Source organism: Hippoglossus stenolepis, chromosome 7 (assembly GCF_022539355.2).
Source record: "Hippoglossus stenolepis isolate QCI-W04-F060 chromosome 7, HSTE1.2, whole genome shotgun sequence".
Classification (NCBI taxonomy): Eukaryota; Metazoa; Chordata; class Actinopteri; order Pleuronectiformes; family Pleuronectidae; genus Hippoglossus; species Hippoglossus stenolepis.
In genome coordinates this window covers 7,269,699-7,295,006 of record NC_061489.1, presented here as the reverse complement: position 1 = coordinate 7,295,006, position 25,308 = coordinate 7,269,699, and the positions used below count along the sequence as shown (strand labels likewise).

The following is a 25,308-nucleotide window of genomic DNA, read 5'->3' as shown; positions in this document are numbered from 1 at the left end:
CAGTGTTCGTAAAATGTAGTGACATCCAGGGGCCAAGTTGCATGTTGCAGCTGAATCCCCCTCACCTCACCCTCTTCTTCCAAACGTGAAAGAGAACATGTGGTAGCCTTCAGTTGTCATAAAAACTCAAATGTGTTTAGTTTGTCCAGTCTGGGCTACTGTAAAAAAACATGGCAGCCTCCTTAGAGCGGACCCCGTCCTGATGTAGATATAAATTATTTAAATATAACGGGCCCATTCTAGAGTAAAGAAAACAACAATTCGTACAATTTAGATGAAACACTCGTGAAAACATCACCAGGATTAATTTATATTCATTTTCTGCCAATAGATCATTTCACCTAAATCTTACTGAACCTTTAATGGTGAAGATCCAAATAAAGAAATCTGGATCTAGTTCATGTAAATGTGGTTTTATAAAGGGACTGATGGGCCTCGGTTGAGGTGTCTGTGCTCTGCTGAGTGCCGTCCTGGTTGCAAATTGAAAACCCACAGAGGCAGGAATGCTCTGAATCGCTGAACGTGCTATTTTTTTTTTTCTCAATCACAACAGATCCGAGTGTGCATGACGCGGGAGAAGCAAACAGGAAGCAGGAGATTGTAGTTTTCTGAGCGGTGGCAGTCAATGAGGATGTGGTGATTACTCCACAGCTGCTCACAACTGAACCGAGGTCGCCCACCAGCGGTTGGACGTGAACATCGTGTTTCACTTCGGACCCAGACGACGAGACGGGACGGAGACTCGGACCCTTTCCCCCCCTGCAGAGCGAGGGATCTCCTGTGGAAACAGACGCGGGGGACTTCGCTAATAGTTCGACTAATGAAGAGTTCAACGAATTAAGAGCGCGGGAACAGTGGGAGTCTCGAGGACCTGACTACAAAGGACAACAATACACAAACCGCAGAGCTCCAGACTCAGTGGAGCCAGCAACTTGTGAGACGTCCCAGAGCCGCAGCACGACCCCCGTAAGACTCCCAGCTTCTCGGTCCGACACAACTTTCCCCCCAGCACCGCAGAGCAGACATCGTGTTTGCTTGATGCGGGTTCCGCTGGGTTTTTATTTCACTTTTTTTTTTTTATCCCCGTGATCATTTTGCTGCAACTGTCAGAGGTGGACAAAGTTTGTTCATTCGGAACACTCTCGGATCAATGCGCAAGGAAAGCGAATGAATGAGAGGTTAGACACGGACTGTGTTGCTTTTTAAAAAATGTCATAGAACGCCGCGTACATTCTTACTTTTATGTTCGTATTTTACAGTAAATTAGTTTTAAAAAATCCCCCACAAAATGCAACGCTAAAGCCAGCACTAGTTTGTGAGTAGGGCGGAGTGATCTGCACTCTGCCTCTCCAGTCTACTAGTCTCCAGGAGCTGGAGGACATGGCACGGGGGAGACGGAGGGAAGAAGCCGAGGAAAACCAGAGGAAATCCCCAAAGAGAGTAGGAGCCGCCGCTTAAACGCTGACGGGAACACACGTAGCCCCGGGTCGCGTGTGTTGCTGGACAGGTATGTGATTTAATAGCTGTTGGGTGGAAAAGAGCGGAGGTGAACTTGAGGGAGCTACATCAGTAGTTGTTCGCTGCGCAGAGGCTCGCCGCTCTCCTTTCCCAGGGCTGGGCTAACAGCTAGCATAGCTTAGCTTCAGTTGTGAGAAGTTCCCAAAAAGTTTCTGGAATGGAGGAAGAGGAGGGCGAGTGAAGTAACCGAGGCCAGTCGCTAAGAGGTGGGCGAGTCTGGCGCACAACGTTAGAGTTTCAAGAGGAAACCGTGTCTTTTAATGTCCGTCTCTGTCGGTGTCAGTTTTTAAAAGCGTCTGACTGTAACTTAAAGCTAAGTTGTTAACGTTAGCTTAGGTGGTTAGCAAACCCTCGAGGTTGCTTACATTAGCATGCTGCTGTCAGCTAATGTCGCTCAAATAATGTTTGACATCGTAACTTAGTTTTTTGTGCTTCAGCTAAATAATAACATCACTTAACGCAGTTTTTAAATGCGTGTGTAATGTGCGATGCGTCTCCCCGAGTCTCTCTCCTCCTTCCCTGGGTGGGGGTGCCTACTCCTTACCAGTTCGTTCTTCCATATTGTCTGCTCCCGGTACTTCATACTTGTCAAGTTGTTCAGACAGATCTCACACAGTAAAGCTAAGAGCTATTCTTGACTTTCTGAACGTTTCTGCGGGGTCCTATCAACACGAGGACGATGGCAGTGTTTATTAGTGTAAGTCATGAGAGTCAACCCTGTGATGAACATCTACCCTATGCGGGCCAGTGTATCAGCGATCTCGGGATGGATTTCATTGTTTACCACCTCTAGGTGTCTTCTTTTCCAGTTCGTAAGGAGTGGTTGGGCCTTTGGAAAGAGCTTCAGAGGACCCATGATCTCGGTATCTGTTCTGTATTTGAAATTATGACGCGACTCTTTAAATATTTGAAATCCATGGAAAGTACTACAAGTATCTTTTTGTGGATTGTAGTCTAAAAAAATGGCGAGGCTGTTCAATAAGGGAAATTCTCGGGACATAATTTCTCATTAAACATAGTGAGTCATGCTCCTTGTTTTAAATTTGTATAACCCATATGATCAGACTTTAAGTGGAAGCCACTGATAGTTGTAAGTCTGGTCAGAAAGCGTCTCTAATCATGGCTATAGTTAATTTAAGCTCTGGCCAGTCAATCATGGGCTTCATTCTCCCCACCAACCCTTCCTCACAATGTGACTTTTGTAAAAGTGTGGTCAAGGTTGATTTGATTTTCAGCCTTTGATGGGGGAAGACACAAAGAACTATCAGTGTGAAGTCTTGTTTGTAGAGAGGGATCCGCTTTATCTGGAGGATTCGTCATTGAGATTCCAATCAGCTTTTCCTTTAGTCGTCAGTTCAGGCGAGTTATATCTACCACGTGTTGTTCAAACAATATCTTCCTACGTGTTTCAGAACAGATCGGACCTGTCTTCAAGTTGAAATCTGTTACTCGACATTGCTCACCCAGCAGTGAACTGATGAATCACTGCTGATCCAGTCTAAAAGAGGGCTAGTCACAGCAAGGCCTCTGACTGGGCAGGCTGTGTGGAAACAACGACTGAATCTGGTGAACGTAAGAAAAGAGAAACTCAGAACACAGACAAGCTAATAATTCCTGTGTGTGCCTACATGTCCTACTTTAGGCTTCCCTCTTCTTTCATGTGCATGTAGAACAATAAGCAGTGGAAGTGGGTGCAGTGCTGTTGGACAGCTGTGTTCTGGAAGGGAGGGATGGGATGAGGGAGGAAGCAGCTCTTTGTGGTCACATCCTTTTCGACAGGGGCCGGTTTCACAAGCCCCCCAAACAGCTGCTGCTGTGGGCTACATGTGTTTGTCCGCTTGCTGCGGCTGCATGATATAGATTGAAGTGTCGTATATCACAGCATGATTGGTTTCAAACATGTTGTTGGCTAATTGTTTGAAATACGCAGTAACAATTCAGTAGCATGTGGAAATAGTTTAAAGGGGCAGTCATTGGAGAAATCCTGATGTAATGTAATTTTTTAAGGTGGTGATTCTATAATTTATTGTTTTGAGTCATGGTTGAGCAATGCCAAAGTGGCGGATGGGTACTTTTACCAGCAATCTGTATCATATCATATATAAAACACTAGAGAACCAGAGTTTCTCTATTCATCCTTTTCTTACAAATCTGACTTAATATTTTATTTGAAATCAGATTAATAATATTTTCCTGTCTGTTGGCCTAAATACCAGGCAGTACATTGCCTCCTTTACCACTTAACATGACCATATCTACAACTAACTATTTAATTGATACAACTATACCTTTATATTGTAATGAAACGCATTTCTGCTGGCATCTTCATGTTTTGCTCTTTCACTTTCTGTGCATGTATTGTTTCAGTCTATACATTGAACATAGTTGAAATGACTAATGTAACCTAAATATGCAAATGTTTGAAATTGATGAATATCTTACTTTTACCATCCCTAGTAGCTTGTGGGATTCAGACCAGTGTTATTCTATTTGATTCGTGTATTAATCAGTATGTTTACTTTGGACCTAAAGGTATATGTTCCACATGTAGGCACTACAGCATTTCATATTGGTTGATACATAATATTATCATTGTAAATATTGCCTGGCAGAGCAGCTTGCTAGCTTGAGATGTCGTCTAGGTTATTTGGCACTAAGAGTTTTGTCTTTTCATATGCATTATCTGCAAGTTCTCTATATAACACCTATCAGATAAGTGAGTCATCTTATTTTCAGTAAGACTGAGGCTCTGGGACTGATAAAAAGAGGACAAAGGGCTTTTTGATCAGCCTGATGATTAAGAATAGTGTCAGTCACATGCTGTGTCATGCTTTTTAAACTTTATTTGAATTGCAATTATTATTTTCAACTCTTAGGATTGCTTAGTTCCTGGTCTCTAAATGTAAAGCCTGACGAATCAGTTTCACATATTTGCTCTCTTTTCTCTTTTTGTAGGTGGCTGATGGAGTAAAACTCTGACTGTACATTGGTTTGAGAAGTCAGCCCGGAGAGGAGCTGGGAGTTGATGAGAACTGGTCAGTACCTTATTACTGAACCTGTGGACTTGCACCAGTGAGACCTGCTGCAACGTGTCACTTTGACAGAGGTCCCGATCTCCGCTCCTGCAGCCTGCACCCCCTCCCTCCATCAGTGGTGGTGACCCAGCTCCGGACAGCTTGCTGCAGGGCCCTTCCTGAGCAGCAGCAGCTGCGTCCTGCTTGCTGACTCCCCTCCCTCCCCTGCTTCCTGTCCTTGGTCAGACAAGGCTAAAGCCTCCTCTCCCCTACCCCACCCATCATCTCTGTACCCTCTCACACACACTCAAGCGGTTTATTTTGTTGACTACACTCTCACACACCGGTTTAGGCTACTAACACTATTCGGAGATCAGCAGCAGGGGACTCATAGACCCCTCGGTCCCTTTTTGAAGTGACCATCCTACAGAGTTTCTGCCTGTTACCCACACTACAGCCATGACCTCCATGTCCAGTCTTTTCTCCTTCACAAGCCCAGCAGTCAAACGGCTGCTTGGCTGGAAGCAGGGAGACGAGGAGGAGAAATGGGCAGAAAAGGCTGTGGATGCGCTCGTGAAGAAGCTGAAGAAAAAGAAAGGTGCCATGGAGGACCTGGAAAAAGCCCTGAGCTGCCCGGGACAGGCCAGCAAGTGTGTTACCATTCCAAGATCATTGGACGGACGGCTACAGGTTTCCCACAGGAAAGGTCTGCCTCACGTCATCTACTGCCGAGTGTGGCGCTGGCCCGACCTCCAGTCCCACCATGAGCTCAAACCCCTGGAGGTGTGCGAGTACCCGTTTGGCTCCAAACAGAAGGAGGTCTGCATCAACCCATATCACTACAAGCGGGTGGAGAGCCCTGGTAAGTACTGGTGTTGTCACGGCATATGTTATTTGTTGTACTAGTGGATTGATTGTTGGCCCCCATAATCAAGTAGGTTAATTAACCTATATTTGAAGTTATACTTAGATATGTACATTTAATGACATAATTGTTTCACTGTGCTGAAAAACAGCATCACTGTTTTTTAATGACTGGATAGAACACTGGAAAGATTAAACCCGTGTGGAGCTTTGCACATCCCTTAGCTAGAGCTCTGAGTAAACTGTGGAGCTGGTAAACAAATCCACTGAGGTCAGGAGGCTGTCATCACACAGGCTTGTTCCACCCACCCCCTCCATTTCACAGAAAATCAATATCACTAGCTCTTTTGGAGTCTTATTAGATTATATGCCTCAGGCACTCCAGATGGGGTGTGGCATCAGAGTGGCATACTAAATGCATAAACCACTCAGACTAAACTCCCAGCACTTTCTCATTACTACCCCCTCCCTCCTTCTCCCGGTCACTCACACACTGCATCACATACATTTATGGATGACCCCGGGGGCAAACTCTCTGACATTATACTGGTTTGCAATTGCCAGCTTTGTATTGACTGGTTCAGGGATACGGATCACATGTTGGTCAGGAGAGAGAGCATGTCATCATTTGAACCAATGCTGGTAATTGTGGATGGGCAGCCTTGGAACTGTAACGCTGAGGGTCAGTCGGTAGATGAAATTCAATGATGGCAAAAACTCGCACCATCATTTTGACAAAGTTGAAAATAAAAAAATCTGTTTTTATCTTCACAGAGGTATGTGTTTTTTTAAAGCAGGATATTTAGAATTTTACGTTAAACTCTTGCAAGTCATACTGTAGGTTGTATGTGATTTTATGTTGTAACAGTTAAAGTTTTTAGTTTTGATAAAGTTATTGGTTGTATATAAGAATTGCCTTGATGAATGATAGTAGAGTTGGATCATAATTATGCTGTCCGTCTTATGTCACGAACACATCAGCCACAAGAACAGGTACTTCTTCAGCTTAAGAAATATAGTGACATCTGCTGGCCCGACAGTGATTTAATTATTGTAAATATTAGAGCTGAAATGATCAATTGGCGCAACTGTCAATTAGTTTAGACAATTTTTCAAAACTTTAATTATAAGGATTTTAAAAAACACACCAATATCAACTTCCTCTTTATGAGAAAATGCTGTTTTATGTTATTGTCAGTTTCCCAGCATCCCCTCAGCCTACATGTAGATAATATTACCCTTTTCAAACCATCTCTTATGGCCACACATGACTGAGTTGCATGTGCTGCATTAACTGAGTGGGGACAAGAAGCTTATACGTGTCCAGGTATCTAGCTAGCGGCTACCGATAGCCTGCATACGAGATGTTAAGGAAACATTGGTGAATTGTAGCATCAACCTGTGAAAAACCTTAAGGACTAGAAACCTAAGGCATCTGAAGACTTAATCTGAAGTGGTAGTTCATTGTGAAGTGCTTTTGTTTTTTCATCCGATTCATTAAACAAGAAACAATCTGCTGCCCCACTGATGAACATCGTCTGTGAGCACTGTGGCTTTATTTCAGAGAGCATGTCCATTGAGGGTCTCTTTGTATTGGCTCAATTTCCGTTATCAATAGAAATGATACATACATACACCCCAGATTTACTGGTTGTGATGTGTTGTGTAGGCATTGTCACCTTACATAAAATGTCAAGATTGTTTTCTAAGTTTTTAGGACATTTTAGTTTCTGCATGTATGTTTTGATTAATTTTCAACAAACCCACTCTTCCTCTTTATTTATTCTATCATCCAGTGCTTCCTCCTGTCCTGGTACCACGGCACAGCGAGTTCAACCCACAGCATAGCTTGCTGGTACAGTTCCGGAACCTAACCCACAATGAGCCACACATGCCCCTGAATGCCACCTTTCCAGAGTCCTTCCAGCAGCCTCACAGTGGGGGCGGCAGCAGCGGTGGAGGAGGTGGAGGAGGCTCTTTCCCCATCTCTCCCAACTCGCCCTATCCTCCTTCTCCAGCCAGCAGTGGTACTTATCCAAATTCTCCTGCCAGCTCGGGGCCCTCCAGTCCATTCCAGCTCCCAGGTACAAGATATACACTCATTTACCTGATCCTAGAAAAGATGCCAGACTACTGTTTTTCTGGATTGTTACTGTTGTGTAGCCAACTAGAGGATAAATGTTGATTTAAAACTGCTCTCTGGTGATTTTTATGTTTAAAGTAAAGAATGTACGTATTTTTTATAAGTTAGTGACAAAATTCCTTCAGATTACTCACTTTTTCTATGTGTATCATTCAAAACAATTTCAGTCTATGCATTTTAGCTGCAATAAATTGAAGCATTAACTCAGTAAATGGTGAACTTGAATATCAAATAATTCAGTCTTCTTCCTTACTAATTAGTTTAAACATAAACATGCTAAAGTTCATCACTAGGTAATTCTTATCAAAGCTCTAACCAGGCCAGGTTATTATATTTATCCAAATATAAAAAGCTACAGCTCTCAATGAGAACAAAAGAAATGCCAGCTAAGCAGTGTCCACCAGAGCCAACGCTGCTGGCTGCTGGCAAGGCCCTAACTCAGTGGAGCAGGCAGCCTCTGTCTCAGTGTTACTGACTGGAGACAGAACAGATATATTCACATAAAGCAGCATCATTCTTTCCTGTTCAATAGACGTGGTTTATCGGAAAAATCATCCTTGACTGTTCTTGTTTTACTCAAGTTTGAGTGGATGTTGGTATCTGTATCCGTGTGTGTGTGTCTGTCTGTCTGGTGACTATTGCTCTGTTCTGCTCCAGTCCAGATCTGCTGACGCATCTGGTGGCTTTAGGCAGTAGGGCAGAAAAGGTTTTTAATGGCAATTTAGGATTCAAGCTTATTTGTGTTGAACAGCCCTGATCATCATTGTCATTTGTGAGCAAACTGTACAAATCTTCTTAGTGCAATCTAAGTGGAGCTTTTCTAAAAAGATTTCCCCTGTGTATCTCATTGTGGACCTGAAAGCTCATATGGCCTCTCTGTTGGGAATGGGTTAGCATGTGGCTTAGTAAGCGAGGGATATGTGTAATCGGACACCATTTCCGGGGTACAGATCCTGTGATGATTGTTGGAGTCTAGGGAGATGGTGTGTGTGTGTGTGTGTGTGTGTGTGTGTGTGTGTGTGTGTGTGTGTGTGTGTGTGTGTGTGTGTGTGTGTGTTTTGTATGTGTGTCTCACAGACTATTTGCCAGCAACAACAACTGGTCTCATCATCACTAACTGCTTTCTTCATGTCTCAGCTGACACCCCACCCCCAGCCTACATGCCCCCCGATGAGCAGCTGGGCCAGGAGAACCAGTCCATGGAAACAAGCAGCAGTGTGGTGCCGCAGAACATGCCCAGAGGAGGTAAGTAGTGCCCACATTTAGACTGACAGTCATAAAGATGACAAACAAAAATTCAGCAGGCTCAACAGTGAAAGGATTATGTACCTGCCAGACAGTCATTTGTGAAGGCTTATAAAAATCCAAGGCGATGGACAGTATGTCAGGATTATTGAGGGAATTTCTTAAAACTTTGCACAATTAAAAATGATAAGAATTTGATAGTCAAAGATCATTGTGACCTCACGAAATACCTCTCTGGCAATAAATGACATACTCAACTCAAGTATTCATTATATTTCAAACAAATGTCCTAAATGATGAATTGGTGGCGTTTTAGATCCGAAACGTCAGATGTCAACTTCACTGTGACATCATACTGTTCTGCAAACAACAGTTCTTTATTCCATTAATACTAATTCCCTCTTTATTTATGAACGGAGGAAAAGATTATGACCCGATTGAGGTAAATGACTTTAAAACTAAGTCTGATCTGATATATGTTTGCAGTTTCCCAGTCCTCCCCAGTTATTCATTTTTAGTCCTGCTGGGTTGCTCGATGATTGACCAATAGGATATATTGAGAACAGTTTCTGGTGTTTGCTTTGCAAAAAAAAATAATTCAACTATAAAGTGGTGTGCTTTTTATCTGCTCTGTCTATGACCTAATAAGAGAACTAAAAAGTCATTTTGGAATTTGAAGCACAGTAAAGCATGACCACCAACATAGTCCTAATTTGGAGTCATGTGTTTTTAGGAAAATCAAATCCAGGCCGTAGTGTCGCCCAATGATAATAGAATTTATATGTAAAAGTCTAGGAAATGTATTGTTAATGTAAACCGCCTGCTGTAATTTTCCACTATATGAAATAGTTTCCATAACAACGGGAGCAGTTAATGAGCAGCACATTAACTGCTCTCATCCAGTTTCACCTCGTTAGTAAATGAATCCAGTCCCAGTGGTTTTATAAGTGTATATAATATACCTGCATACTGAACGATTTTATGTTACGTTTGGGAAGAATTTCAATCCTCGTGTTCATGGGAAACGCACTGTATAACTGCATACGCTAGTTACAGCTTCCTAGTGAGAGCTTTATACAGAGTGGTGGAACAGCTTACTGTCCCCCGCTGCAGAAGGATGGAGATTTACTTGCTTTTAACCATGTTTGCTCTCGCATGATTGCTGCCTTATATATCCTGAGTTTGTTTCCATCCATGGTGTTGGCCCATTAGAGTGCACTCTGGAGGTATCCTGAAATAGCAAATGCAGAGCACAGTCAACAAACTGTAACTTAAATATATTTCTTTGTCAGAGGTATCTTAATCAAAGTCAACTCCCTCTGGAAGAGAGTTTATGACTCACCTCTGTTTGTGTTGTTTTCCCAGATGTGCAACCAGTTGAGTACGAGGAGCCGAGCCACTGGTGCTCTATTGTCTACTATGAGCTCAACAATCGTGTAGGTGAGGCTTATCATGCCTCCTCAACCAGCGTTCTTGTGGATGGCTTCACTGACCCTTCAAACAACAAGAACCGCTTCTGCCTCGGACTTCTATCCAACGTCAACCGCAACTCCACAATCGAAAACACCCGTCGACACATTGGCAAAGGTAAAACTAACGCTCACACACAGAAGGAGAGGCAGATTGGTTAGATACTTATTTTTAGTTTCTAGTAGGGCTGGAAGATCAAAATAATTATTATATAATTATACCGTTTATCCAGAAACATAAATATGAATTAATCAGGTTTTTATAAAGATCAGTTCTAAGTGTAAGTGAGCAGAAAACATCAGAGGAGCAAAGTCACTTGTTTACCTGCAGAGTAATGAGCCTCAGTGCAGTGGCACAGATTTTTGATTTATATCCTGATATATATCGATATCGACCTATATGACAAAAATTCTCGTTATAAGATTTTCTTCCATATCTCCCAGCTCTAGTTTGATTATTAGTTTGAATGTCCTGAACATCATTTCTCTGTTTCTGTTTCCCAGGTGTGCACCTGTACTATGTGGGAGGAGAGGTTTATGCAGAGTGCCTCAGTGACACCAGCATTTTTGTCCAGAGCCGCAACTGTAATTATCACCACGGCTTCCACCCCACCACAGTCTGCAAGATCCCCAGTGGCTGTAGCCTCAAGATTTTCAACAATCAGGAGTTTGCTCAGCTTCTGGCCCAGTCGGTCAACCACGGCTTTGAGGCCGTCTACGAGCTTACCAAGATGTGCACCATTAGGATGAGCTTTGTCAAGGTAAGAGCTCCAAGTAAAGGACAGACAGGGACAGTATATTAGTCTCATAGGCCATTTTCAGAGAATGTCCACACAAATGGGTCTGGACTTTGCCGTTCACTCATGAACAACGCTGCATGAAATTCTCCACACCTGTTTACAACAGAACAGAAATCTTCAAGCATTAAGTTGAGGTGTGGTACAACGGGCAGAGTCATCAGTGTCTTCAACGTGTTTGACTGTCATTTTTCATCCTGAGATATTTGTTTTCGTTTTGTTTCTGTCATTTTTGTCCTTGACGTCTGTTAGAAACGTCACGTCGACACGCCCACTTGGTCATGGTGAATCTGGAGAATGTCCGGAGATTATCTGGAGTTCAGTGCATGTCTGAAAGCAACTTTAGATTTTTGGAACTAGAGGCAAATTTCATCATTGTTACTCACTGTTGTGTCATTTGTTCTGCCTCTTCTCAGGGCTGGGGAGCAGAGTACCACCGACAGGACGTCACCAGCACCCCCTGCTGGATCGAAGTGCACCTGCATGGGCCTCTCCAGTGGCTGGACAAGGTCCTAACACAAATGGGTTCGCCTCTCAACCCCATCTCCTCTGTGTCCTAATGATGGACTTGTGGAGCTTGGGAGCCCCTTTTTTTACCCCCACCCCTCAGTGATTTATAATTTAAGGTGGTCTTAACGGCTGAACTGTTTACACTTACTTTGGGAAGGGATGATGAAATCTGGCTGAAAATTCAACAGCAGCCACAATCCAGTTGTTGAAACTGAGTAACATTACAAGCCGATACCTGGAGAAAGAGAGGAATAAGGAAATCCCAAGTAGCAGTAACGACATGGACACACTACTGCTTGACAATGTTACAACACCTGCAAGAATTGAGGGCTCTGTTGTCAAGCTTGAATCTGTCAAATGTTAATTTTTGCATCAAGTTTTATTGTTTTTCCTCAAATGATTTCTTCTCTGTACGTGTAGTTTTAAGTGAAGCAGAACTGTTTCACTAGTCTGCCTTATGTCTGACTGATGAATTGGATTTTTACCGAACTCCTTTCTTACATTGTCGTCTCTGTGTCAGATATTTACGATTTATGATGTAGACACAATTATGTTTACCATTAGGCTCAGATATAACAAATGCTTTCTTTTTTATAGTCTCTACTGTTAGAAATGAACACTGAGCTACTGCCTTTTAAGAGAGTTATGTATGCCAACCTGATAGTTTTTATTGTTGGGAGATCAATCACTGAACAAGTATAACATGCCATAAGCTAACAACAGTGTGAATGTTGCATCTATTGCAATATAAGTAGTCAATGATATAATCAGACCGTGGACGACATCATTATTACTGATTCTTGTTTGTACTCTCAAGTTCAAGTAAGAGTGACTGTATTTTCCATACTCACTGTATTAACAATATTGTGCACTCGTGGATTTTTTTTGGAGGCATACTCAATTTTGGCGTGGGTACCAAGGCATTATGTTGATAGATAATTGACTTCATTAGCTCTATGAAATAAACAGGTTATTTGGTAACAATGATTGTTTATTTTTCTGTCACTCTGTCCTCAGCAGAAACCTGAGCGTTTGATTTAAATGTGATGAGTCAACATGGATATGCACAGTAACAATTACACTTGGCTTGTGTACAGATCTAAGCTGTGATTTACTGTGTTAATGAAAGACTGGGGATGGATTTCCAACACATCAGCATTCACCACTGAACACTGGTCTACTTGTGATTATTCTTGTTTGAATAGCTGCTAAAGATTTAATTGAACACAGATATAGCTCTAGAATAATCGAATGTGTCCATTGTAAACTCGTAAAAACATCACACTAAACAAATGATGCTTTTTTTCAATCTGAAAATGTAAAGTACATGTAGCTTACAGTATATTTCTGTTTGATGCATAGCTTTCATGACATTAATAAATCACAGTAATGTTCCATCAATTTATTGCGTACAATGAAAACTCATGTCATCTTAGGCAAGACAGTGGTTTTGCTGCTAGTCAGGAATGAGACTTAAAAATTTGTAATGCTTCCCTGTGTTCAAATTTAAAGATCCTACTGTGTGGAGGACTGTTATAATTACTTGCACCAAGGAGGTAATGTTTTTACCCCTGTCCATTAGTTGTTTGGTTTACATGTCTTTTTGTAAACAACATAACACAACTACTTGAGGGATTACCATAAAACTTGGTGGAAGGATGTGGTATGACGAACTCCTTCGATTTAGTTGCAGATCTGGATCAGGGGACAGATTCAATACTTTTTTTGTCACGTTATGCATTTTTTACATTTTCACAAATTTCCTAGGGAATAATTCATGGATTTTGATTAAAATAATCAGGGTTCTTTAGGTGGCTGACCTATATCAGTGTGTGGAATTTAGTGCAGTTTGAATGATTCTAACTATAATCCAACTATTGAGCCCCGGCCAACGTATTTGCTCTACTGAATGCCACTGACACTTTCTAGTGGAGATTGTCTTGGACAGAACAGGTAAACTTTAATCTAACAGTTGTGTAACTAAGTATAAGATTAGTCTACTACATGATGCCATAATTGTATGTATTCTTTGAGACATGAACTAAACAGACTTTTCATGAACTTTATTTTTCATATTCACTGAAGTATTTTGAATGTTTTATTTTTGAACTATCAGGCAAGTAAAAATGTATTTCTTTGAACCACCAAGCTCGATAATTAATGATTATTAATTTCTTATTTATTAATTAACCGTTTCAGGCTTAAATAATTAATTAATGGGATAAATCAAACTCTGGCCTCATTTCTATAATAAATGATGAAAGACTAGGCCTTTAAATGTTGAATAATAAATTCACTGCAATAACTAAGAGCCTCAGAAACATAAAATATGCTTTGGTCATTTTTTAAATCACTTGTGTTTCAACAGACGCAAGTTTCACACGTCTTTTGGATGAATGAATGATGTTTGGAATATTTGTTACATATTTTTTCTTCTGACGTTTAACTTTACATAATTTTGTCCACATTAGTCTATAGACCAAACAGGAAGTCGGCCATTTACACATGTTGTATTTGAAAGAACTTTCATCAGATCAACTTTAAATTCACTGAGTGTCATCTTAACAACTTGGAGTTTAAAACGATCTCGTTTTTTTAGTGTACGTCACACGGTGTGATCGTGGTGTAGCGTAAAAGTTTGATGATTCGCCAAAAAAGAGGGATTTATTATACCTCCTCTGTGCATTGTCCAATCTGCCTCAAACCACTATCACACGATCACAGTCTCGCCCTGAACAGATCCATATGTCAATAATGACTCATCGTCACAGCGCCACCTGCTGGCGACAGGAGGTGACATGTTTTATACTTCGATGCTCTGCTGCTGGCTGCTTTACAATATACAGCTCAAATGAGCTCAGACAAGTCATAGGGACATGGTCAGAATTGGGAAATTTCCTCAAACCGTGTAAACATTAAGGTGCGGCGAAGGTTGATCCTTCGCCAAAGGAGACGAAGTTTTCATAACTCCACTGTGCATTGTCCAATCAGCCCCACACATGATCAGAGTCCCAGCCTAGACTGATCTATTAGTCTGTATGTAGTGATAGTAATAGCGCCACCTACTGGTAACAGGGGGTAAGCCACGTTTTACAACTTTAATTCGATTTACCTACAATTTTGATAATATATAAGTCAAAAGCTATTACACAGCCAAATTCGTAGGTATGTCATTAATCTTAATTTGGCATTGATCTTGCCTTTGATCATTATTTTACGAGTGAATGGCATCCACTGCCGAACTTCAAAGTAAAAAACTTGCAGCTTACAGCTTATTACTGTAAGAACAGTACAAACCCCGGGCACAGTTACTAAATCACTATAATCAATCACTATATGACATGGTCCATTTAATGGTCATTTTAAGAATAATATAAATATCACCAGAAGACAAAAAGAGTCTCCAGGACACAATCTCATTGAATCTCCTGGACCTTCAAGGCAACTGTGCTGGACGGACTCACGAATACAGAGCTGGGACAGAGCAATTTCCCCTTGGTGGCAGAGAGAACCTGCTACTCAATGTAAGAGAAAATGCACCACACCATTGGTACAATCAGTCAGGCAACCGCTTGAGGCACGTGACGACTCTTCTTTTGAGGAGTAGTAAGGCACAGTTGTACACATGTAGAGCAACAAAGTCCGTGGTTGTAGATAATGCTAAAAGAAATAACCAATATTGCATTAAAACACGCCAGAAAACGTCCAACAATTTAAAAAGAGGTTGTGCAATTGAAAAGGGAAGTAGAGCTTTTGAGGGTAAGAAATAATGAGTTAATATAGGAAAATAAAAAATGTTTTTTGTAAAATTAACTTCATCACAAATGTTTCAGTTTTCAAATTGGGCCGCGGCATTCTTAAGTTTGGGAATGGCTGGTCTATAGCATTATGACATATCCCAGTTTGTACTGGTATTACTGGGTGTGGGCGTTATTCTCACAGTACAGTGTCATGTCAGCACTGGAACCAACAAGACAACTTCCTATTGGTCCACGTTGTTATTTACCGTAAACCTCCTAAAAATGGGGATCACCTCAATTTCAAAACACAATGCAACGAGTTACACTTACACCCACCGCGCAACAAATACACGTTAAACATAAATACTGAGTCCTGACTCAACACAAAAGACAGATGATCTTTGTGACTGCCATTTAACAGGCAACGCGTCACATCTCCCTTGCGCCATTTCCACCTCAGCAGCCGGATGTGAGGTGGCTTCCAATGAACAAGCCAAAGATAAACACGTAGCCAGAAGAGCAGGGGCCACGATACTGAATATCACAGAGAGGCCGCAGAGAAACCGTGCAAATGGAGTAGCTGGTGAGAATATAGCGACAGTAGCAGCAGAGCGGAGCCCGTCACACGAACCCAGGAGCGAGTCGTCTGCAGACATCGAGTCGGTGAGTCCTGCTGGGAAGCTACCAGCTAGCATGCTAACGTTAGCTAACCCCAGCTAACTAACCTGATTACCTGTCTGTGGCAGTAAGGTGGTCTCTGGAGTACAGCCGGGTTGCTAGCACAAACAAACAGCTGCACGCGAAGCTGTTTGTAGACGTGTGCGACAGACCTACGTGCACTGGCGTGAGTTTCTCTTTCTTAGTAAGCTGTCACAAGGTTAGTTGCGTTTCTGAGACTTCGTTTCACCTTAGTAGCTGTAATGGTAGCAAGCTCAGTTAGCTGATACAAGCTGCATCTTCTCCAGGATGAAGGTAAACTCAGTGTTGGTTCTTTAACAAAAGAGAAGACATTAGTGGTCGTTATTGCTTCAACAGCAGATGCAGTATGTTACACAGGAGGCAGCGATGCACCAGCTGCAGCGGTGCGACTGTACAAGATGCTAACCCTTCTCTGTTGAAATGCATATTGAACGTAAACATGTTTTATCCTTGAAGTCGTGTTATTAAAATGTGCTCTCACAATGCTCATTTCTAAAAGTTACTTGTGGTAGGTGTTGAAACTTAGGATCCAGTCTCTGTAGTTCACCTGACTCTTTCTTTTATGTGTTCAGACTAGATAATAATAATATCTACATCTATATAGCACTTCTCCACATAGTTACAAAGTGCCTCACAATTTAAAAGCACATAAGTAAAATACATTTTAAAATAACATAAAGCACAGTCGTATATGAAAGGATGTAAGCATGGCCACCCATTACATTAATAAGAAGTAGAATATCAGCAAAAGTGTGGAATGCTGTGTGACAAACGTTTGTTTGAAGTTTGGCCGAATGTCCCCGGGCAGCTCCTTCAAGCCCTGAAGAATTTCTGTCTGGTCACCATGTGGAGTTAACACTTGAAAACGAGTCTGGTTCATGTAAACCTGTGGAGCAGATCTTCACAGTCACGAAAAACAATGTTAAGCACCTTAAGGGATAGTTCACCCAAAAATGTAAAGTCACTCATCTTCTTACCACTATGCCGATGGAGGGGTTGGTCAAGTGTTAGAGCTTCAGGGGTAAACAGCTTTGCAGCCAAATCCAATACAATTTAAATTGCGTCCACTTCTTCAAACAGAAAAAAAAAACAGAAAATGCCTCCATTCGGCTCGTGTGGTGTCATGCAAGTGTCTGTAAGCCCCGACATTCAAATTCAACTCGAAATGGCGTCTCCACAAGGTTTGCAAAACAAGTACTTTTTAATGGATGACTGACTGTTACGCTTTCACAGCTTCCTGACCATATAGATAACAGATAAAAAATGGAAACAGTTGTTTTTTTCCACATCTGTCTCGATTTGCATGCTGCTCCTCTACATAGGTCAGCTTTCACAAGCAGCCTCCTGCTCCTCCTCCATGTCTCACTTCATGTGTTTCCCCTCCACAGTATCTGTAGCTGAGTCCAAAATGGTACGAGCAACCTTGGTGACGGCCACCAGTCTGGCTCTGACTGGGGCTGTGGTGGCACACGCTTACCTCCTCAAGCACCAGTTCTACCCGACTGTGGTCTACCTCACCAAAAGCAGCCCCAGCATGGCGGTAAGAGCAGGGCGAAAGCCAAATCATGCTCTTGATTTAAGTTATTTGAACATTTTACCCCAAATAATATCTTTTAAACGTGACAATGTTTCTCCCAAAAGGCATATCAGTGACTTTGGGACCAATCAGCTTTTTGTGTGTGTTTGTTTCTGGTATCAGGTGTTGTACATCCAGGCCTTTGTGCTGGTGTTTCTGCTGGGAAAGTTCATGAGGAAGGTGTTTTTTGGTCAGCTAAGAGCCGCGGAAATGGAGGTAGAGTTCTGTTTTTATTTATTACTCACTTGACTCATTGTAACACACACGTTTGGATTTAATGCACAATATGTGTTGTGAATAATGACAATGAATGAATCAGACTTTAAACCTCTTCCTCCAGCACCTCATCGAGCGCTCCTGGTACGCTGTCACTGAGACCTGTCTGGCCTTCACTGTGTTCAGGGATGACTTCTCCCCCCGCTTCGTCGCCCTCTTCACCCTCCTCCTCTTCCTTAAGTGCTTCCACTGGCTGGCCGAGGACCGGGTAGACTTTGTGAGTGATGACAGAGAAACAACTTCCTCGTCGCACACAGTACCCTGTATACTTCCTCCACTGAGTCCGTATGCCGTACACTGTGTAAATGTGAAAACACAGGATGGGGCCGATGGTGTGTGTGGCTAAGGCTGCACACCAGCATTGAACAAACACTTGTCTGACATTATGCTGCTGACTTTCAGTCACAGGCTGAGTGCAAACGGCCGTAACTGTGCTGCGAGTTAAAGGAGTAATACAGTTTGAGCGAGTGAAACGTATTAGTGCCTGGTGAGGACATTTTAAGTAAAGGAAGCTTTATCAACTTTTAATAGACAGCAGTCATTCGCTGAATCAAACTGACACAAATCACGTGCTTCTTTGCTCCTGTATTAGCGAATCATTGATACAATTATTATTCAGAATCCCAGATGTAACCTTTTAGGTATCGTTTGAATAATATCTATGTTTTGTTTATTGCTAGATGGAACGAAGTCCAAACATCTCCTGTGTGTTTCACTTGAGAGTATTGTGTAAGTACATTTTATCAACCACGTCTGACATTATTCCTCCAGCCCTTCTCTCTCTGCATTTCTTTCTTTTTAACTTTCACTTCCTTATCTCTTTCTCTTTCATTTCCATTGATGCACTTATAAGACAAGTTTTCAAGCTGAATGAAACTGCATGCAAATCATTGTTTTTGCACAAGAGGACAGGTGCATCAGAATAACAGACCATAATGGTTAGGGTTAATGGCAGTACTGATAGAATCTGATTACATACAACTTTCTGTATTTGAATTCAGTGCAGCTGTTTATTTTGACCAAATGCAAAGGGAGTCTACACGTACAGTAGGTACTGCAGCCCCTCATCAGTGTTACTCAATGTTCTTTACTTTCTGCAGCTCTCATTGGACTGCTGGGTGTCCTGGACTTCCTGTTTGTCCACCATGCCTGTCAAAGCATCATTACCAGAGGAGCCTCAGTCCAGCTGGTTTTTGGATTCGAGGTTTGTTTAACTTGGTTTGAGTTGACTTGAATATCTGATATTAGCTGTAAAAAAAATGCAAATTCCAAATCATCCATTTCACAAGCTTAATCATTCACATATTTGTGGTAGTTTCATTTTTACTACGGGTTTTACTTATCCTCAACATCTGTTGTTCACATCTGGTTACTGAGTTGGCCTATGTCACAGGAATTGTTGATGATGTTTCTAACGAGCAACAGATTAAAAACTGAAAAAACAAAAAGAATACAAATATCTCAGGATGGAAAAGCGGAGCCATACACGTAGTAGACACGGACAAAACTCCAGAGAAGGTCTGGACCCCGTTGCGCGGACATTCTTTGGAAATTGTGTCTGAAAATTATTCAGAAGTTTGAGTTCAAAGTGTGATCCAGAGAGATTGAAGGATTTTTTACAGGGGAACCGTGGCTCATACTTAAATACTTAAGTTAATCTTTTGATTGTCGCATTACTTGTCTGAATTATTTTAATCCTTTAGTTTTGTGTCTCTACATGGTTTCACTTGCTAATATGCATTCACAATGTTGTAAAATTCTAATATTAAATGAGGTGTGTCCCTTCTATTTTCTCGTCAGTATGCCATCCTGCTGACTATGGTGCTGACGACCTTCATCAAGTACGTTCTGCACACCGTTGACCTACAGAGTGAGAATCCCTGGGACAATAAGGCCGTCTATATGCTCTATACTGAGCTCTTCACAGGTCAGTGTGTTCTACTTTACCTCGCACTGTGATGCTGTGTTCATCCAGACGACCACAACCTCTGTGTGAGGTAGAAGATGAAATCATGTCTGCTAATGATGTTTAATATTTTATTCCAGGTTTCATCAAAGTGCTGCTGTACATCGCTTTCATGACCATCATGATAAAGGTTCACACCTTCCCTCTGTTTGCCATTCGCCCCATGTATCTGGCCATGAGGTGAGCAGCTCTATGACCTCTGTGTTGAAGGTTTAGTACGTTGTTACTTCCACTGGTGTAGTTTCTACTGTTAAATGTCAGTGTTTTAGTTTGCTGATGTTAAAGGTCAGTGTGTCGACACAGGCTTTAATGTTTGTTATTGAAAGATCGGTTGTTTCCAAATCTTGATGATGGCGTTCCATATTTTAAGATATATTTTATCACTCAATAAGTTGTTTGGAAAAAGAAACATTATAATCAAAATAAACATCTAATCAAAATAAAAATCACATGTAAATATCAAATTTCCTTTTTAAGGCCTGTTTTAAGTATTGTGTTGTTTTGTGTCCCTGCCAGGCAATTCAAGAAAGCTGTAACAGATGCTATAATGTCTCGGAGAGCCATTCGCAACATGAACACACTGTGAGTAATGTGGAGCTTTTCCTGACTGCCATGTATTGTATTTGTAAAAATGATTATATCCCAATGCATCTTTCTTATTCAGTTACAATACAGTGGGGTCCAGAAGTCTGAGAGGACTTTCCAAATCATACTTTCAGACTTGGACCCCACTGCATCGTTTGTTTGGAAGAAACATGGTCAAGTGAGATTTTAATTCTCATTTAATGATAAGAACTTTGACCTATTTGCAAATGAACATTCAATCTCTATTTAGTGTTAATGTTTTGAAGAGGACACACTGTTGTGCAGTAACTGTGGCATGCTCTGACTCAAGAAGTAGCAAACCTGGATAATTTGTTTGCTGTACAGTGCATCAGTATATTTTACACATTTAGTTTCGTTAGTTATTTTCTATCTTTTTACTGAATTGTAAAATATTTAGCCAGTGATATTTGTAAACCCTGTCTGGGACGTTCTCAGGATAGAACTGCGGCTCACTGTTGTTGTCCTGTCTGCGTGTGTTCAGATACCCTGATGCTACTCCTGAAGATCTGCAGGCTTCTGACAATGTTTGTATCATCTGTCGAGAGGAAATGGTCACTGGAGCCAAGAAACTACCTTGTAATCACATTTTCCACTCCAGGTAAGTCCCTTGTTAAACGGTGGGACTCAACAGGAAAGATACGAGGCTGTAAACACAAAACAGCCTGGATGTCAGAAGTTGTCAGCGTGTCATTATTTAAGCTACTGAAGTTAAAAGAAACCGAGTCAGATGTGGGAATTAAACAAGAATTTAAATAGCAACCTTTTAGTTTTGTGTTAGATTGCAATTTGTTCTCGTATAATTTTTTTTAATAATGTTCTGTTGGCCTCCCTGCCTCTCCACAGCTGCTTGCGCTCCTGGTTCCAGCGCCAGCAGACCTGCCCCACCTGTCGAATGGACGTCCTCAGAGCTTCCAATAACAATCAGACTCCTGCCCCAGCCCAGGCCCCGCCCCCTGCCCCTGCAGCCCCTGCCAACGCACCCGCAGCCCCGCCTGCTAATGGTGAGAGTCAAGACCAGCACACACAAACACAACCCCCATGTTCCTACTGCTGGCTGTGACCTCAACCTATCGCCAAATGATTAGCAGGGCAGAACGTCCTGTCATGTGGGTGCCGTCCGATTTGAAACAGTCACTGTAAAAAACAGAAAATTGGAACATTCAAGCAACTTATGCAATACTGCATAGTTTCACACCTGAGAAGATTCTGTAGATGTGATATAATTTCATATCTACTGCTGTCAGGACTCCTCATGGACTCATGATGTGTCAAATATTTTGTGTCTACAATATCTTTCAAACTATTCTGGTGTATGTTTTTAGAAAACAGACGATTCTGGTGAATAGTGATTTTGACTGCCTTCTACACATTCACCCAGGTTCCATGATACCACTCTGAGGCACCAGAGTTAGACATATTTCAATTCTACACATAGTTTTTATGTTTGGTTTCCGTTGACTAGTATTGAACTTCAAAATCAGATTTATTGTCACATCCATAATAAACAGTCAACATACAAGGGAGCCAAATGCTTTTCTCCACAGTCACACTTTTAGAAACAGAACCACATTTAAAAAACAGAGAAATACACTAAATCCTTTGGAAAACCAACTTATGTGAAACACTGATCAGGAGAAGCATCGCTATCTTTCTCCAATCTGTATGGTCACTACATGAGACAATACAACCAACTCAGTTCTCCACCGTTTCTTGGTTTAATTAGTGAGCAGTCCTTGTATTATTATTATTATTATTATTATTATTATTGTTATGTGCAGACTGTTAATTATGAAGCGCCCAGTGGTAAATACACATTTCTAAGATTCTCTTTTGTTCTGTTTGCTCTCCAGTGGCTCCAGGCATGTTACCAGGCTTCCCACCTGGCATCTTCCCTTTCTGGGGTCCCTTCCCTGCAGTGCCTCCTCCTCCTGCTGCCGCGGCTGCAGCTGACGGTCCTGGTGCTACTGATGCTGCCCAAAGCAGCACAGAGGCATCTGGTGAGGAGGATACATCATTCTATCTCATCAGTTGTGTCCATTCAATATCATCAAAAACATTGTGATTCCATATCAATTATAATAAGATGCCATGGCAGCTCATTGTGTGTGTTTTGTGTCACTATCAATTCTAAGATTTACTATTTGTGGATCATCCTGTTCTGACTGAAGTGTTTATCAGTAGTAGGCAATGAACCAAAACTGTGTGACCCAGATGCATGTATTAATGCAGTAGGTTAAAACTTATGCATTTCTATATTTTTCTTTTTGCATCCTGTCATCAAAGTGTGTTTGTGTGTTTGCATCAGGTACCAGTCAGCCTTCATCATCTACTGGTGATACCTCCACAGCAGCAGCTGCTCCAGGATCAGCAATCCCAGGCTTTCCCTTCTCCTTCCCTCCTCCTCCCTTCCCCTCCGCTCCGTGGCTGCCCATGCCACCACCTCCTCCCTTTGGTGAGAACAAATACTCAGACGTAAAAGCGGATGATGCGCTGCAGTGTAGTCTGGCCCGGTCACATGGTGGACCTCTTGACTCTGTTAGCTATGTCCCTTCTCTACAAGAACATCAAATAAGAATGTTCAGTTTTAGCTGTTAGTGAATGAGTCATGATAATATTGTCAGCCTTTGTTTGAGGAAGTCCTGAGTATTACCATGGCAACATACTATCATTTTACACTGTGGACATGTATGACACATTTGTGTTCACTGTTGTCAGGAGAGTCAGTCAAGCAATCACGAGCAAGTTGTAAATCTGAGGTCACTTGAAGCGATTGTTGATACTCAGTCGCAGACTGAGTGGTTAATTGTGTTGGTTCATTTTATTGTGTAGAAAGGAGACAGAGGTGTCCTTAAGTTTATGCTCGCTGTTCCAGTCCTTGTGCATGGTGGTGTGTACCTGAAATGATGTCATTCCCACTGGCGCGTGGCTTTGTTTTGGTTGGTTGCTGGTCTTTACATCCTGATATCAGTGAATCAATGAAAAGCTTTTACAAAAAAAGAAAAAGCTCATACAGTAATTTAATTTGTCCTGGATTTAAAAAACTCGATGGCCTTTCTGCTTGAGAATTTATTTGACTCCTAGTCACTTGCACGTGTTTGTGTGTTTTGGCAGAGCATCTGATTGCTGACTCTAACTTCTTAACTACAGTGACCACCCTGCATCTACATCTGCAGGATTCTCAACTCCAGTCAAGTACATTTTATTCCTCTCCTGTAGTGTCCTCAATGCCGCCACCTCCTCCGTCTCTGTCCCGGATGTCCGAGGAGGAGCTCCGGGAGCTGGAGGCTGAAGGCCGGCAGGGCCTCGAGGCCAGACTCCAGTGTCTCCAAAACATCCACACCCTGCTGGATGCCGCCATGCTCAACATCCACCACTACCTCAGCACCGTCGCCACCCTCACGTAACTACACCTCACTGATTCTTTCTGCTAAATTCAACTAAATTGTAGGCTTTATATTGACTTACTTTTATCTGTGAAGATTTTAGTTAGAAAGTGAAAACAAGTAGTCACAAGTGGATTCAATCTTAAGCAAACGCAATAAAAATTGCTCGTATGTCCCACTTTCTCTAGAAAATGTCATTTTCCGTTGAATGCGTCATAGTATTTTTTTCCTGCCGTTTCTCTCACAGTCCACCTCGGGCTGAAGGCAGCACAGGAGAAGCCAGTGGGACAAACCACTCTGCTTCATCTGCTGCAGCTGGCAGCAGCACAGAGAGTCAGAGCCAGGAGACAGACTCAGGACCCAGCTGTGAGTAAACTGAGTGTGCAGCTACGAAGGCAACAACAGCAAACACTGAAAACCTTGATTGTATATTTTTTCCTTTTCAGTGGATCAAGTGAATGGTGCTACAGTCTCCTCTCAGGCCGCTGATTCCACCTCTGCTGCCTCGGAAACGGAAAGTAAAGAAAACATTGATGATGAAGAGTTGCTGGAGGATGCGGTGGAGGTCGAGGGCGGAGAACCGAACGCTGCCGAGCTGAGGCGCCGCCGTCTTCGTAAGTTGGAGTCGGCATCATCGTCGTCATCACCCCCTCCAGACAACTGATCTGTGTTGACTCGGACAAATCGCTCTGGACCAACAGGAACTGTGAGCCGATTGATCTTTGCTTCGGTTCTTCGCTGCTTCCGCGGCTCTCGCCTTCCACGGGCTCAGGTTTCTAACCGTGTCGAGATGGACTCAGGCTGCGGAGAGACGCAGTGACCTTTTAGTAAAGATTCTGTAATGCTTACCTGGACTGTTTCTGTGTCCGAAAGCAATAGCGCAATTTTGTTCCCATGACCTCCCAGAGTGACCTCTGCAATAACAGCACTGCAGGTGTTTGTATGTGTAAACCGGTGGAAGATGAAATCTCGAGTCAGTCCCAGATATTTGGTCGACGTGACAAGGATGGTATTTGGATTTGTGTTTGCTAGTTTTACTGTCGGTGACGTATTTGCCTGCACTTTGATTTGTTTAATTCAGCTTTCTTTGGTATAACATTTGGACCCATTCACCACATCATCTTGTTACATCGAACCAGGATCAGTGTCCGATCAAGTGGATTTCAATCAAGGGATCTTAATCATCTACTTCTTTTTTTCTTTAACATACATCAGTTCTTCAGTTTCCTGGTTTGTCCACACTGCAGACGCTGTAACATACTGATTCATTTGAATGTGTACATACTGTATAGAGTTTTAATAGGATGATCTGTACATAATGCAGAATAAACTGTTGGACTGAAACCACAGTGGCGCAGCAGACACATTTGTTTGTAGGTTCACAAACTGACTATAGAAGTGTGAAGCTCAGAAACTGGGAGCTCTTTTCTGTAGGCTGCATGTTGCAATGCTGAAATGTTTCTAGTGAATTAAAGATCGGGCTGTTAAATACAAACTCACCA

At 42.1% G+C, this 25,308-nt stretch overlaps 2 protein-coding genes across 6 annotated transcripts; both read left to right on the top strand.

The window, feature by feature from the left end:
- Positions 1-614: 614 nt before the first annotated feature.
- smad5 (SMAD family member 5) lies at positions 615-12,961 on the top strand. Of its 5 annotated transcripts, none has more exons than XM_035161556.2 (8): positions 615-966; positions 2,936-3,090; positions 4,474-5,394; positions 7,193-7,480; positions 8,677-8,784; positions 10,150-10,371; positions 10,758-11,014; positions 11,467-12,961. In XM_035161556.2, exons 3-8 carry the CDS (start codon positions 4,992-4,994, stop codon positions 11,608-11,610), a joined length of 1,422 nt encoding a protein of 473 aa, XP_035017447.1. In that variant the 5' UTR covers positions 615-966; positions 2,936-3,090; positions 4,474-4,991; the 3' UTR covers positions 11,611-12,961. The 5 variants fall into 5 exon arrangements, with proteins under 5 accessions (XP_035017447.1, XP_035017445.1, XP_035017444.1 ...); XM_035161553.2 differs by lacking the exon at positions 615-966 and adding an exon at positions 1,200-1,507 and having other exon boundaries at positions 2,931-3,090; XM_035161554.2 differs by lacking the exon at positions 2,936-3,090.
- A 2,706-nt stretch (positions 12,962-15,667) lies between these two features.
- On the top strand, positions 15,668-25,155 carry syvn1 (synovial apoptosis inhibitor 1, synoviolin). The gene is made up of 16 exons (XM_035160903.2): positions 15,668-15,963; positions 17,388-17,539; positions 17,699-17,791; positions 17,916-18,068; positions 18,532-18,580; positions 18,952-19,055; positions 19,652-19,778; positions 19,898-19,997; positions 20,334-20,399; positions 20,905-21,021; positions 21,267-21,424; positions 22,274-22,420; positions 22,729-22,875; positions 23,640-23,823; positions 24,054-24,172; positions 24,253-25,155. Exons 2-16 carry the CDS (start codon positions 17,408-17,410, stop codon positions 24,468-24,470), a joined length of 1,914 nt encoding a protein of 637 aa, XP_035016794.1. The 5' UTR covers positions 15,668-15,963; positions 17,388-17,407; the 3' UTR covers positions 24,471-25,155.
- The last annotated feature ends 153 nt before the right edge of the window (positions 25,156-25,308 follow it).

Bases quoted from the DNA above. Each gene is read 5' to 3' on its own strand.
- smad5 (XM_035161554.2), top strand. From the start codon at position 4,992: ATGACCTCCATGTCCAGTCTTTTCTCCTTCACAAGCCCAGCAGTCAAA. The intron at 10,372-10,757 runs GTAAAACTAACG...TCTGTTTCCCAG, and splicing joins CCGTCGACACATTGGCAAAG to GTGTGCACCTGTACTATGTG. The intron at 11,015-11,466 runs GTAAGAGCTCCA...GCCTCTTCTCAG, and splicing joins TTAGGATGAGCTTTGTCAAG to GGCTGGGGAGCAGAGTACCA.
- syvn1 (XM_035160903.2), top strand. From the start codon at position 17,408: ATGGTACGAGCAACCTTGGTGACGGCCACCAGTCTGGCTCTGACTGGG. The intron at 19,998-20,333 runs GTGAGCAGCTCT...TGTCCCTGCCAG, and splicing joins CCCATGTATCTGGCCATGAG to GCAATTCAAGAAAGCTGTAA. The intron at 24,173-24,252 runs GTGAGTAAACTG...TTTCCTTTTCAG, and splicing joins GACAGACTCAGGACCCAGCT to TGGATCAAGTGAATGGTGCT.